The 13,895-nt window shown below is 39.2% G+C and overlaps 1 protein-coding gene across 2 annotated transcripts in view; it reads left to right on the top strand.

Annotated features, from left to right (window-relative positions):
* Positions 1 to 13,895, top strand: part of LOC105668191 (protein Wnt-11b-1-like) — a 161,421-nt gene that overhangs the window by 98,460 nt on the left and 49,066 nt on the right. For both annotated transcript variants that reach the window (XM_067349812.1, XM_067349811.1), the window contains one exon: positions 1,832 to 2,184. In XM_067349812.1, the coding sequence (XP_067205913.1) occupies positions 1,832 to 2,184 (353 nt within the window). The remainder of the gene's footprint in view (positions 1 to 1,831; positions 2,185 to 13,895) is intronic.

Here is a 13,895-nt window from a genome sequence, read left to right as displayed (position 1 = left end):
ATAAGGAAATTGATTGGTCCTATATGAATTTTTATTGATCGAAAGATTAATGTCGAATTGTCTTATCATTATAAATTAATAACGCAAATTTTTGTCTGTAACTTGTCGGATTATTATGAATTAATAATGTGTTTCTAAAGTTTATTTTAAAGTTATATGAACGAAAAAGCGATGAAAATTTGTTTATCTTAAAATTAATATCAAATTGTTATGTTATGAATTAATAACATTTTAACGTTTATTTGTCCTAAGATTACTGCCAAACTGTCGTGTTAACACAAATTAATAATGTAAGTGGTTGTTCATTCAAAGATTAACGACAAAATATTGTATTGTTATATGCAAAAAGCAGATGTTTATTTATGTTATGATTAATATAAAATAGTTGTGCTATTATAAATTATAAATTATAGGATCTTAAATAATAATAAAGTATATTAATATAAAATTTCTATACATTCCAATAAAATAAAAACCCTTGCAAAGTGCATTTATAAATACCAATTTGTAATAAAGACATAGAAAAATAGCTTTCATTGTTTATTTACCTGTTTCATTTGTAATAATAAATTATAATGCATGTTTTATGTAAACTATCAAGTAATCGCAGTTAAGGTAATTTAAATATCCCGCCAATTCATGGTTAATACGAATGCAATATAGGTAGCGCGTGTAGTCAGTACAATTCAGTACAAAATTGCCTTCAAATCTAGTACACATTCTTTTTCTCCGAAAAACATCCTTGATCCGTACATCGCATAATATATACATTTATGCATTTACTCCATCGTTCATACATTGCATTTGTACATCCGATTCATTTACACACTATATTTATACATCTCGTTATACAATCACACTGTACATATTTATACTGTCATCATTCAATACGCTAAATAAATTACTTTTTATTTTTTTAAACTAACAACTGCGAGTTTTTCTGATGTGCCTCCAACCGACCAAACTCCTGATCCCGGCGTTATTCCGCGCCCGAAAAAAGCACACCGTTTCAAAGTTTTTTACAGTTTCCAAAAGTGACTTGATTTTTTTGTTATAATTCCGACGGTGCGCATTTTGAAAATATAAACCATTAAAATTAGCAAAATTTGGCATTTTTTTATAAACTTAATAATTAAACAATTAAAATAAATAAAACTTATAAATTTAATAATAAAAATACAGGGTGACCAGTGGAAAGATGTCTAAAGTAAATTACTATTACTTTGCAATGAATAAACAGAATGAAATGAATTAAATGTTATTTTGTAGAGAAAATCCGTCAATTTTATTCCATATAATATAAAAAAGTATAGAATAATTAAGTAATTAAAATAAACATAATAAAAAATGCTACAAATCTCAATGTTATCACAGAATTTCAAAATTCTAAAATTATATTGAGCAAATCCAAAAATCCCTTAAAATCGAGTTTCAAGATAATTCGATTATTTTTTAAAAATTTGTTCTATTATAATGAATCTACCATTTTAAATTTCAAAATTCTGGGATTATATTTGAATTCAATAATTTTATTAATCCCTTAAAATCAAATTTCAAAATAACCCGAATGTTTTTATTGAAATTTGGTCCGTCATATTGGATTCGTCAGATTGAATTTTGTACTTTTGACCTCAGATTTTAATAAAGCAATAAATATTTCTATAGGCAAAATTCCATAAAAATCGGGTGAGAAATTTGAAAATAAAAAGAGTAAATTTATTTTATATAAAAAATTATATTGTATTTGTGTATAGAAAAAAAATGGATGTAGAGACGCTTTACTCGTGCACATGCGTTTTTAATTTTACATTAACGCATGTATTTATTATAGGTACAAGAGAGCAAGCTTTCGTTTATGCAATGTCTGCCGCTGCTGCAGTTTGGCGACTTGCACGAGGATGTGCTTTAGGAAGTCTCGCGGCTTGTTCCTGTGCCACTCCACCACGAAGAGAACCACCGGCGCCCTCAGCACTTATTTCACCCTCGTCCTTCACTACCATGTCCGTGTCCTTCGACACATTGTCTGTGAAAAATTCCTTCAAATGGGGCGGCTGCGGGGACGATGTGAGATCTGCTTCGAGAATGGCGAAGCGGTTTCTTCAAGGTGCAACGCCACTTGGTACTGGCATGATTACCAAATTCTTGCACGCGGTTAATATGCATAACAATCGTGCAGGTCGGAGGGTAAGTTTGCAATATGAATTATGAATTAATAGATAGCAAAAGAATCCATAATAAAAAAGTCAGGAAATGCTTAAAATGTGTGTTTTGTATTGTTACGTCCTGACTCGGAGAAGTCAGGAGAGAGTGGTAATAGCTGAGTATCACTGATGAAGTTTCAAGGGCCTGAGCCAATGACCCGAACGGTTCGCTTACGGGAGTCTGAAAAACGGGTCAACGACTGAAGGTCGCTCTTACTCCGTGTTTCAGTATTGCCGTTCGGATGGTTCCCTTTTTGGTCTGAGATAGTAATCTCAATTACCAGGGATGGAACCAGTGCAAACCAGGAAGGAAACGGAGAAAGGGGAGGTCTATTAAAACAAATTTAAAGCGAGGTGATTTCTAAATTAACGATAGTCATTTTTAATTGAACCCAAAAATTTAATACATAACAAGAAATCATGTCATCAATCAATGTCAATCAATCACAACAAATACAAACAAAATGTAAAATCTTAGATCTTAAATTATAATGCGGATATCAGTTCTATCTACAGAAGTAAAATGATGTGGTGATACCCAGGTAGAAATTTCCCTCAATCTTCCCTGAATATATACGGGCCCCGCATGGGAAATACTAGCTTGGAAAATCCAGACGGGTCCTGGCTTTTCGCTATAAATTTTCCACGATTTGTCCCAGGTTTTGGTTGAAAAATATCTATCTGTATTTTTTCCTGGATCTGGTCGGGTCCGATCAGGGAAAAATCAGTATTTTTATTCTGAATTTCTGGTTATGTTAACGTTTGTTAAATATTTTACGGCTCAAAATAGTAACACCTTACAGTATATCAAAGAGTTACGGTTCGAAATAAAAGAAAAAACGGTTTGAAACGTACAAAATGTGTAATCGGATATTCGCGGCTTCTCGTCTATTGTTGAAAAAGCGAAAATATCGGGCGAAGACAAAATTAGAAACAAAAATAGCGAACATCGAAACTGAAAGTGACTTGATAAAAAACAAGTATTCGCGATCTAACAGTAATGAAGCTACTGATAGTGCTGTAAATGAGAATGTCTATCATGTACGCGACGAAGAGGAAACTGGTGGCCTGGAAATATTTATGGAAAATAACAATTCAGAGCTCGAAGATTGTGCAGAAACCTTCGATTGATTTTTTCTCACAGAACGGAAAATATTTATTTGATTACCGGTTCTTTTATTAATACGGATTAGGAAGGATGTGATCGGGATAAATTAGACGTTGGTTTTATATATGTGACTTTATTCAAAATGCTCGGATTAAAGATAAACGCGATTCGCTCTCTACGCACTGCTCTCGAAATAATTGAAGGAGCCCTTGGAGATAGTCTTTCTTCACCGAGCTCTTTGGACAGACTCATTTTCAAAATACGCAGGATCGACGGCAACGGCAGTCGATAGATCATTCGGTTGACGCGTGGCACGCGCGTGCCGAAACGTGATTCGCTAGCGAGGCTCCTCGCGGGCGCTAAGGCTCGAGACAAAGGCGCGTTTTGTCAACTTCTCGCGCTCGGAATCGAAAATACGCGGAATAACAACTCGGCGGTGAAAATATCCGCGACCTTGCTTTATCTTTCTCGCAAGGCTTTTACAATTTTGAACATACCGCCCGCCTCGCATGCGAACGGATGCGAAACATATTTAACCGCTTGACAAGTAAAGCACAAATACAATCGGTATTGATATAGAAATAATAAAGCGAGAGCTAAGAGAGCGAAAACATCTATACAAAATGAAATCAAAATATCTCTAAATTGTAAGAGCAGGTTACTGAACAATAGAAATATAGGCACTAAACGTGCAAAATATTTGACAAACTCGACTCTTCGAGCGCAAACACGCATTGAAACCCGATCGTCGGGTCGAATAACAATGTCATAAATTGAATATATAAATTTCGACAAATATCTTGAGACAAGATAAACAACATTTTTTTTTTTTTTGCGAGAGAATACATCTCTTCACGCAAGTAACTTTCTCAAACAAGAAATAAACGGCTTACATACTAAATACCTCACAAGTCTTATTAGTACTTATTATATAACAATGTTTTTCTTAATTATCGCACTGAACTGGCAGTCTACACAATAGCGTGATTGGTCGTTTTAATGTTGAATGCGCGGTTCTCACGGTAACTACCCGGACGAGTCCGTCGGATCCGGGATGGATCCGAGTGACTCGCGCGAGTTCCCACTTGCTCGGAGGGAGCAAAGGATTTTTTAACAACGCGAGCTCGCCAACGCGAAAATAAGGCGATTTTTCTGACCACTTATTTCGCTGTTGCAGCGAATGTAAATAGTCGTGCGACCAAGCACGCCAGAGTTGTTCCACCATCGAATGGACTAGCTGCCATCTCGAAAGTCGATTCGTAGCTATCGCGAGTACTGATTCCTCCGGTATCGCAACGATCGGTCGGCCTATTAAAAAATGACCCGGAGTGAGCGCGGACAGATCGCCCGGGTCGTCGCTAAGAGCCGCAATCGGTCGCGAGTTTAGACATGCCTCGATCTGGCATAGGAGCGTAGCGAATTTAGCCTGCGACAGGGTACGCGAACCGGCTATCCGCTTCAGGTGCGATTTGAGGCTTTTCACGCCTGCCTCCCAAAGTCCTCCAAAATGAGGAGCCGCGGACGGGATGAAATGCCATTCAATTTTGTCATTGGCAAGAACGTCGCGTAGAGACGAATCTTTCATGAGTGCTTCGAATGCGCAGTTCAATTCCTTTTCTGCGCCGTGAAAGTTAGTTCCGTTATCGGAGTATAACTTACACGGTAAGCCTCGTCGGCTCGTGAATCGCCGAAAGGCAGCAAGAAATCCAGCACTGGAGCAATCCTCCACTAGCTCCACGTGGATAGCCTTGGTAACTAGACAAACAAATAGGGCCACGTAACTTTTTCGTGTCCTCTGTCCTCTTCCTACAAAAGGCGTAATTAAAAAAGGACCAGCGTAGTCCACGCCCGTATGAGTAAACGGCGACGACGGTTGCACGCGAGGAGAAGGCAAATCCCCCATCAGCTGACTCGATACTTTAGCTGAATATCGTATACACGAGACGCATTGCTTTATATAATTTTTTACTGAATTTCGGCCTCCCAGCAACCAATATCTCTGTCGGAGAGTACGCAACACTAATTGAACTCCACCGTGAAGAGTTTGTTTGTAAGCCTGAGCGATTAAAAGATACGAGACTCGTCCTCGCGGTACTAAAATAGGATGTTGCTCATCGTAAGCGAGAGCAGCATTTTTTAACCGCCCGCCAAGGCGGAGTACCGCATCCTCACCAACAAATGGAGTTAAAGTTCTAAGTGAACTTTTCTTAGAAACTACTGTGTCTTTCTTCAGTGCTTTGATTTCGGAATCAAAAGCTCTCTTTTGTACATACGACAGCCAGAATAATTCTGCTTTTGTAAGCTCGTCGACACTCAGCGACGATGTTGAGTTGAAATTAACTTTCCTTTTCTTATTAATTAACGCGAGAAATCTGCACACGTAAGCAGTCACTCTTATCAGCTTTGTCCAACTCGAGAATTTATAGAGCAAATCCCACTCGTCTGATCCCTCAATGTGAAGGACAGTGGTTTTTCGTTGCTCGCTAGATATTTTCTGTACTGCATCCATGGAGAGTGGAGCAGTAACGTCATGGATCGGCCAAGACGTTGAAGGCTCTCGAAGCCAGGGTGGCCCGGTCCACCACAGAGGATGTGAGATTAATTCGGACGCTGACAAGCCTCGAGACGCACAATCCGCTGGATTGTCTCTCGACGGCACGTGATACCATCTTGCAGATGGCAAGTTATTTTGTATCTCCGATACCCGGTTGGCCACATACGTGGTCCACTTAGAGGGATGCTGGCGTAGCCATGCCAGCGCAATTGTTGAATCCGTCCAACCATAAATCGGAGTTTTTATCAAATTTAACAAATTAATCGTCCACTTTATTAGGCGACTTAACAGCACGACGGCGTTTAACTCAAGTCGCGGAATGCTCACGGTTTTTACCGGAGCGACCTTTGTTTTGGCAGCGATCAAACTAATTGTAAAATCCGACAACGAATGAAAGACGCGGAGATATACTACCGCGGCATACGCTCGATTTGACGCGTCGGCAAATCCGTGGATTTCAATCGCTATATTATCTGGATTTTGACCTGTCCATCGCGGAATTCTAATTTTCTCTAATTTATTAAAATCCGAGACAAAGTCATGCCACCGTTGTTCTAACTCGTCGGGGATGTGCGTATCCCAATCGCATCGCGAAAGCCACAGCTCTTGCAAAAGAATCTTCGCGGTAATTACGACGGGAGCGGCCCAACCGAGCGGGTCGTATAATTTCGCCACGAACGAAAGGATAGTACGTTTCGTGGGAGCAACGGGTTTGATCGAATTGACAATGAGGCGAAAGGAATCCTCGAGAGGAATCCACGAAAGTCCGAGCACTTTAAGAGACTCATCCTGCAATATGAGATGGTCGGTGACTTCCGGTTGATCGTGCGAAAGATCACTGAGAAGCGCACTCGTATTCGATGCCCACTTTCGGAGTTGAAATCCTCCTCTCCTCATTAACTCCATTAATTGAATTCGCGTATCGTTAAGTGAATTCATGTCGTCGGCGCCAAACAAAGTGTCTACATAAATCGATTCGTTCAGAATCGGAACCGCGGCGGGATAATTGAAACCCTCATCAAGAGCGAGCTGTTTGAGAACGCGCATCGCGAGATACGGAGCCGGAGCAAGACCGTATGTAACGGTTAAAAGTCGAAAGTGTTCGACCGGTGCGTCTTCCGTTGGACGCCAAAGAATTCTCTGAAAATCGACATCTTCAGAGTGTACGCGAATTTGGCGGAACATCTTAGCGATGTCCGCCGTATAGACGTGGCGCCATTTACGCCAACGTGAAAGAACAGCAGGAAGGTCCTGCTGTAATTTAGGCCCGATTAACAAGTGGTCATTCAACGTCGTGCTGTTCCGTGTTTTGCACGAGGCGTTGAAAACTACGCGCAACTTCGTAGTACAACTGGTTTCCCGCAGCACCGGATGGTGCGGGATGTAAACCGGCAAAAATTTTGTTTTTTCCGACTCGCTCACTCGAGTCATGTGTCCTAGAGATTCGTACTCTGCGAGAAATTCAGTATATTGAGAGTGAATTTCGGACCGATTACGTAATTTTCCTTCCATGCGGTCATACAAGGAACTCGCGATGGATAACGATTCCCCGATATCTATCGGTGGATCGCGTTTGAACGGCAGTCGAACTACATATCTTCCGTCGGAAGAACGACTATGTGTCTCGACGAAATGCCGTTCACACTTTTCTTCCTCTTCCGTGAGAGAAGAATTCGACGAAATTTCCTCGTCTTCCCAAAACCTTTAAAGAAGCGAGTTAATGTCTTCAGCGAGGACGCAATTTAACACGGCTGCTTCCTTAGAAGTTTGTCTGTTTTTTCCCGTAGGGCCGGAAATTACCCATCCGAGAGCGGTTAATTGAGCGGTGGGAGTTCCGAGGGGTCCCTGCCGCAAATCGCGCATCAAAAGCGATCCGTAAACGTCCGCCCCAATCAGCATATGAATTTGATGATTGCTTGACGGATCCGGATCCGCGAGAGAAAGGCCTTGCAAATGCGGCCACGAGTCAACAGGCTGAATTCGCGACGCGGCGTACGACGTGATTCTTTGAAACACGTACGCGGTAATCGGAAACGCGGGATTCGATTTCTTACACGGTGTCAATCGCAAAGACACTCGTGACTTCGCAGCGCCGGTATATTTCTCACCGAATCCTTTAATTTGCAAATCGGCTCGTTGCCTTCTTGTTCGGATCGTTTGGCACAATGCTTCCGAAATAAAACTAAAATTGGATCCTTGATCCAACAACGCGCGAACTTTAAACGATCTGCCCTCCGCAGTGTGCACGTCGACCCACGCGGTCGCGAGAAGAACGGTCGGAGATTCGATGCTCGGCGGTTTTATAGTTTGAACGCTTGCTACAGCAGCATTGTCGGAAGCGGGCAAAAAATCCGTTTTTGAACTCGACGGTACGCTTGTCTTGGTCGACGCCGAATTTTCATTTATGTCTGACGCTTGACCGCTCGCGTAATGCAATAATGTATGATGCGTTCGACGACAGTGGGTGCATCGCTGCTTGTGCGTACATTTCGGCGAAATATGTCCCGGTTTCATGCAATTAAAGCAGACTTTATTTTTACGCGCAATTTCGTTTCGCTGCGCAGCCGACTTTCGGCGAAATTCGTCGCACTTAGTAACAAAGTGATCGCCCGAACAACATATACATTTTACAATAGCAACATTATTAATTGACGACCGCGGCCTGTCGTGTTTTGCATTGGTGCTTTCCTTTGAAATGTCAGCGAAGTCTGATAATCCGCGGATACGTATAGTAAGAAATTCATGAATGTCTTTATAAGACGGAATCGAATCGATGGTGGAACGTCTCAAGTTCCACTCGCTGCGTGTTTTCGCACTAAACTTCTGAGATATTATATATACTAAGAGATCATCCCAATGATCTACCGGTCTTTGCAAATTATTTAACGCGGCAAGCGATGCAGCCACTGTGTCGCGCAATTTTCTTAGGTCTACTACGCTCTCCTGCTTCATGATAGGCAAATTCATAAACGCATATAAATGAGAATGAATTAAAGTTAATTTATCGTCGTATTCGTCGACTAAAAGTTGCCACGCGGATTCATAATTCGCGTCCGAAATTTTTAAATTATTTATCACTAACGCAGCGTCTCCAATTACACTCGTTTTTAAATAATGAAATTTCTGTGTATTAGTAAGTGCATAGTTATTTGTAACGAGAGACTCGAACGTATTTTTAAAATTTTCTCAATCGGAAAATTTTCCCGAAAATTTCGGCAACGAAATCCGCGGCAACTGAAAATTATTATTACTATCGCGAAAAAAGGAATCAGTACTCCGATCGAGCGGAGGCGGCGTAACAACTGTTAATTTACTTATCGTGTCACTAAGGATGTCGGCCGTCTCGTCGTAAACTTCCTCGGCAAGTAAAAACTCCTTGTCCACGAAGTATGCCACTGTCTTCTTTTCCTCAGGCGTAGTAGATTGCAGCAACTTAATGTGGAGTTCCTTGCAGGATACCCAGAGCGACGTCAATTCGTCCATTCGACGTTGAGTCCTGGGCAGCGTTACATTGGCCTTCGCCAATTTTTTGAAGTTCACGAGCGCTCGCTTTAGCTGAGCGATCGTGTCTATCTGCACGATTAGCAGATCTTTCACCTCCGACATTGTCACAAAAAAACCACTGTGAATTTCTCAAGAGAACGAAAATTCACAGTACTTGTCGCGAGGGTTTCCTAGGCACGTGTAGCTGTGCCGTCGGAAAGAAGTTCGCGTATCGCTCCTTTTCGAAACGCGAAGAACACTTTATTAACGCACCGAGCGTGTAACTACGCCGCCGGTGGTTTATTCGTGAACGATGTCGTATCGAAACGCGAAAGAATTCTGTCCTTAGAGACCGCACTAAGTATACCGAGGCGCGGGATTACCGAGCCGACGGGAACTTATTCGCGCACGACCGTGTGTCGAAACGCGAGGATATAACGTCTCGTTATGGACTGCACAAATTATACCGGACGCGTGAGCGGCGCCGACGGTACGAATTTCGCGAGCGACCTTTTGTCGCAACACGCAAAAAATTGTCTTTTGATATCACAGTGAGCCGGGGAGTTTGAGCAGCTCCGACGGCAACTTGATCGCGGACGTCCTCGTCGACCGCGAAGAGTATTTCGCCGTTAGACTTCACAACACAAGCCGGGATGCGTAATGGCAGCGTCGACGGCAATGAACTCGCGAACGATCTCGTCGTCGACGAGTAATAGTTTTGAGTCACACTGTAGAAGCACTCCGGGGCGCGCGATAGCGGAGCCGACGGCAGCGATTTCGCGGACGACCACTTGTCGACTCGCGAAGAACAGCGTTATTCAAAACTGCACTATTGTTTTTTGTCGCACTGCACTGCGAATGATTGACCGCACTCGCTTATACGACGTGAAATTCACTTTCACGATTCGCGTGTCGATATACTTTTCTCGTACTACGCGAAACGGAGTCTGCCAGATTTTACTTTAGAGCGATGAGAGCGAACGCGACAACGAACTCGATAATAGTTTTGTCTTTCACACTTCTCGAGAGTCACACCATAAATCAGTTTAGAGATTACACTGTCTTTTACTGTCCGTATTTCACCTGCTATTATCCGGCTCGAAGGACCATTCAATTCTGTGCAGAAACCTTCGATTGATTTTTTCTCACAGAACGGAAAATATTTATTTGATTACCGGTTCTTTTATTAATACGGATTAGGAAGGATGTGATCGGGATAAATTAGACGTTGGTTTTATATATGTGACTTTATTCAAAATGCTCGGATTAAAGATAAACGCGATTCGCTCTCTACGCACTGCTCTCGAAATAATTGAAGGAGCCCTTGGAGATAGTCTTTCTTCACCGAGCTCTTTGGACAGACTCATTTTCAAAATACGCAGGATCGACGGCAACGGCAGTCGATAGATCATTCGGTTGACGCGTGGCACGCGCGTGCCGAAACGTGATTCGCTAGCGAGGCTCCTCGCGGGCGCTAAGGCTCGAGACAAAGGCGCGTTTTGTCAACTTCTCGCGCTCGGAATCGAAAATACGCGGAATAACAACTCGGCGGTGAAAATATCCGCGACCTTGCTTTATCTTTCTCGCAAGGCTTTTACAATTTTGAACAAAGATGATATGTCAGATCCAGAAAGAGAAATCGAGAATTCAGAGCAGTGATGCGATATTTCCCACAGCGGTCCCGGCTCCGCTGCCTCACACAACCTTACAGAAGCGCTACGTCACGTATCCGTGTGAGCTCGGCCGTTCAACCAATGGAAGAGAGCGAACGCTCCCTTCCACCGAGCCGACACAACAGACGATAAATGCATGCTACTTGCATGTTAAAAGCAAGCGTTTCTGATTCAGAAAAGAAATTCTGAGGCGAGTGGCTGGAATATTAGAGATCACCTGTTCGAAACCTGCTTTGTGCAACTTTTTTTTCCTTTTCCACATTTGTTTCTAACATAGTAAATTATTAGATAATATTTTTTTGCCCAAAAAAATAATATTTTCTATTTATTATTAATATTCGCATATATTAAACTAACAATTTTAGAAATAATACAGATCTGCTATTGTTAATAGAAAAATGAAGTTATTTTACAATGTTGCAACAAAGTGCTAATTTAACATATGCGAATATTTTTAATAAAGATAAAATAATTTTTTTTAGCCAAAAACATTATCTAATAATTTATCTAAAATAAATATCGAAAAAGGAAAAAAAGTTACAAAATCACAGTTTTCAAACACGAGATTTTTAATATTCTTGCCATTCGCCTTACTCGTTTAGCCATGCTTGTTATTTTACATTTATCAACATAAAAGATTACACGCCTGCAAAGCTTTTAATTATTTATTTTAAACTACTGCATATTAGCAAGAGTTACTGCAGTAACTACATATACATGTACTGTGGAGATTAGTGGAGGAACACAGTAGCATATTAAAACTGCAGTCAAATAGATGTAGATTGGTAATTTTATTAATACTATTAATAAGTAGTGGTCTTCCGCACCACCTTTGAGGTTCCACTTATGGCGCGTTCGATTTTTTTTAAGTGGATCGTCGCCTGGAGCCCTATTGTACCACTTTTTTTTACACCTGTTATTTACAGGTTAAAATAATTTGCAGTAGTTGACACTGTATTTTTGTATCTATATACTTACTGTACTTTGTATACTCACTGTACTTGTACTTTTGCGCGTTGCGCGTATATTGGCGAGTTGGGAAAATTACTTACTTTATAATTTTTTATAAATACAAAATATATTTTGTATTTATTATGCCTGCAATGCTATCAAGAGTAATGAGAAATACAAGGTGTCTCATTATAAACAATCCACTCAAATATCTCAGAAACACCGAGTTAAATAATAAAATTTTTTAAATAAAAGTTGTAGGATTTGGAGAGGGAAAAAATATAGGGATATTTGTTTGACCTTGGATGGAAGCGCTTCTGAGATTTGAAGGTCAATTTTATTTTTTTAAATGGAACCACTTTAATTTTTTTATATAAATCGATTTCTCATAATATTTGTCGTAAAAAGTTATAAAACTAGGATGGCCAAAAATTGAATGGTTTACAAGATATTTTATACTTTAATTTGACATAATTTTACATAAACTATAAAATATCTCGTTAAATATTCATTTTTCAATTATCTTACATCAACACTTTTATGCACAAAATAATGAGAGGAATCAATTGGTATAAAAAAAACACATAGTTGTCTTTAAGAAAAAATCTAGCAGAGCTATATTTAAGCTATATTTAGCAGATATGATATAATATACTTTCTTCTTAAATATATATACTTTTTTCTTAAAGTCAACTATGTATTTTTTTACACCAATTGATTCCTCTCATTATTTTGTGCATAAAAGTGTTGATGTAAGATAATTGAAAAATGAATATTTAACGAGATATTTTATAGTTTATGTAAAATTATGTCAAATTAAAGTATAAATTATCTTGTAAACCATTCAATTTTTGGCCATCCTAGTTTTATAACTTTTTACGACAAATATTATGAGAAATCGATTTATATAAAAAAATTAAAGTGGTTCCATTTAAAAAAATAAAAATGACCTTCAAATCTCAGAAGCGCTTCCATCCAAGGTCAAACAAATATCCCTATATTTTTTCCCTCTCCAAATCCTACAACTTTTATTTAAAAAATTTTATTATTTAACTCGGTGTTTCTGAGATATTTGAGTGGATTGTTTATAATGAGACACCTTGTATTTCTCATTACTCTTGATAGCATTGCAGGCATAATAAATACAAAATATATTTTGTATTTATAAAAAATTATAAAGTAAGTAATTTTCCCAACTCGCCAATATACGCGCAACGCGCAAAAGTACAAGTACAGTGAGTATACAAAGTACAGTAAGTATATAGATACAAAAATACAGTGTCAACTACTGTAAATTATTTTAACCTGTAAATAACAGGTGTAAAAAAAGTGGTACAATAGGGCTCCAGGCGACGATCCACTTAAAAAAAAATCGAACGCGCCATAAGTGGAACCTCAAAGGTGGTGCGGAAGACCACTACTTATTAATAGTATTAATAAAATTACCAATCTACATCTATTTGACTGCAGTTTTAATATGCTACTGTGTTCCTCCACTAATCTCCACAGTACATGTATATGTAGTTACTGCAGTAACTCTTGCTAATATGCAGTAGTTTAAAATAAATAATTAAAAGCTTTGCAGGCGTGTAATCTTTTATGTTGATAAATGTAAAATAACAAGCATGGCTAAACGAGTAAGGCGAATGGCAAGAATATTAAAAATCTCGTGTTTGAAAACTGTGATTTTGTAACTTTTTTCCTTTTTCGATATTTATTTTAAGTAAATTATTAGATAATGTTTTTGGCTAAAAAAAATTATTTTATCTTTATTAAAAATATTCGCATATGTTAAATTAGCACTTTGTTGCAACATTGTAAAATAACTTCATTTTTCTATTAACAATAGCAGATCTGTATTATTTCTAAAATTGTTAGTTTAATATATGCGAATATTAATAATAAATAGAAAATATTATTTTTTT

The sequence above is a fragment of the Linepithema humile genome, chromosome 2, assembly GCF_040581485.1.
Source record: "Linepithema humile isolate Giens D197 chromosome 2, Lhum_UNIL_v1.0, whole genome shotgun sequence".
NCBI lineage: Eukaryota > Metazoa > Arthropoda > Insecta > Hymenoptera > Formicidae > Linepithema > Linepithema humile.
The sequence above is the reverse complement of the archived record's forward strand: the minus strand, read 5'-3'. Positions and strand labels throughout refer to the sequence as shown.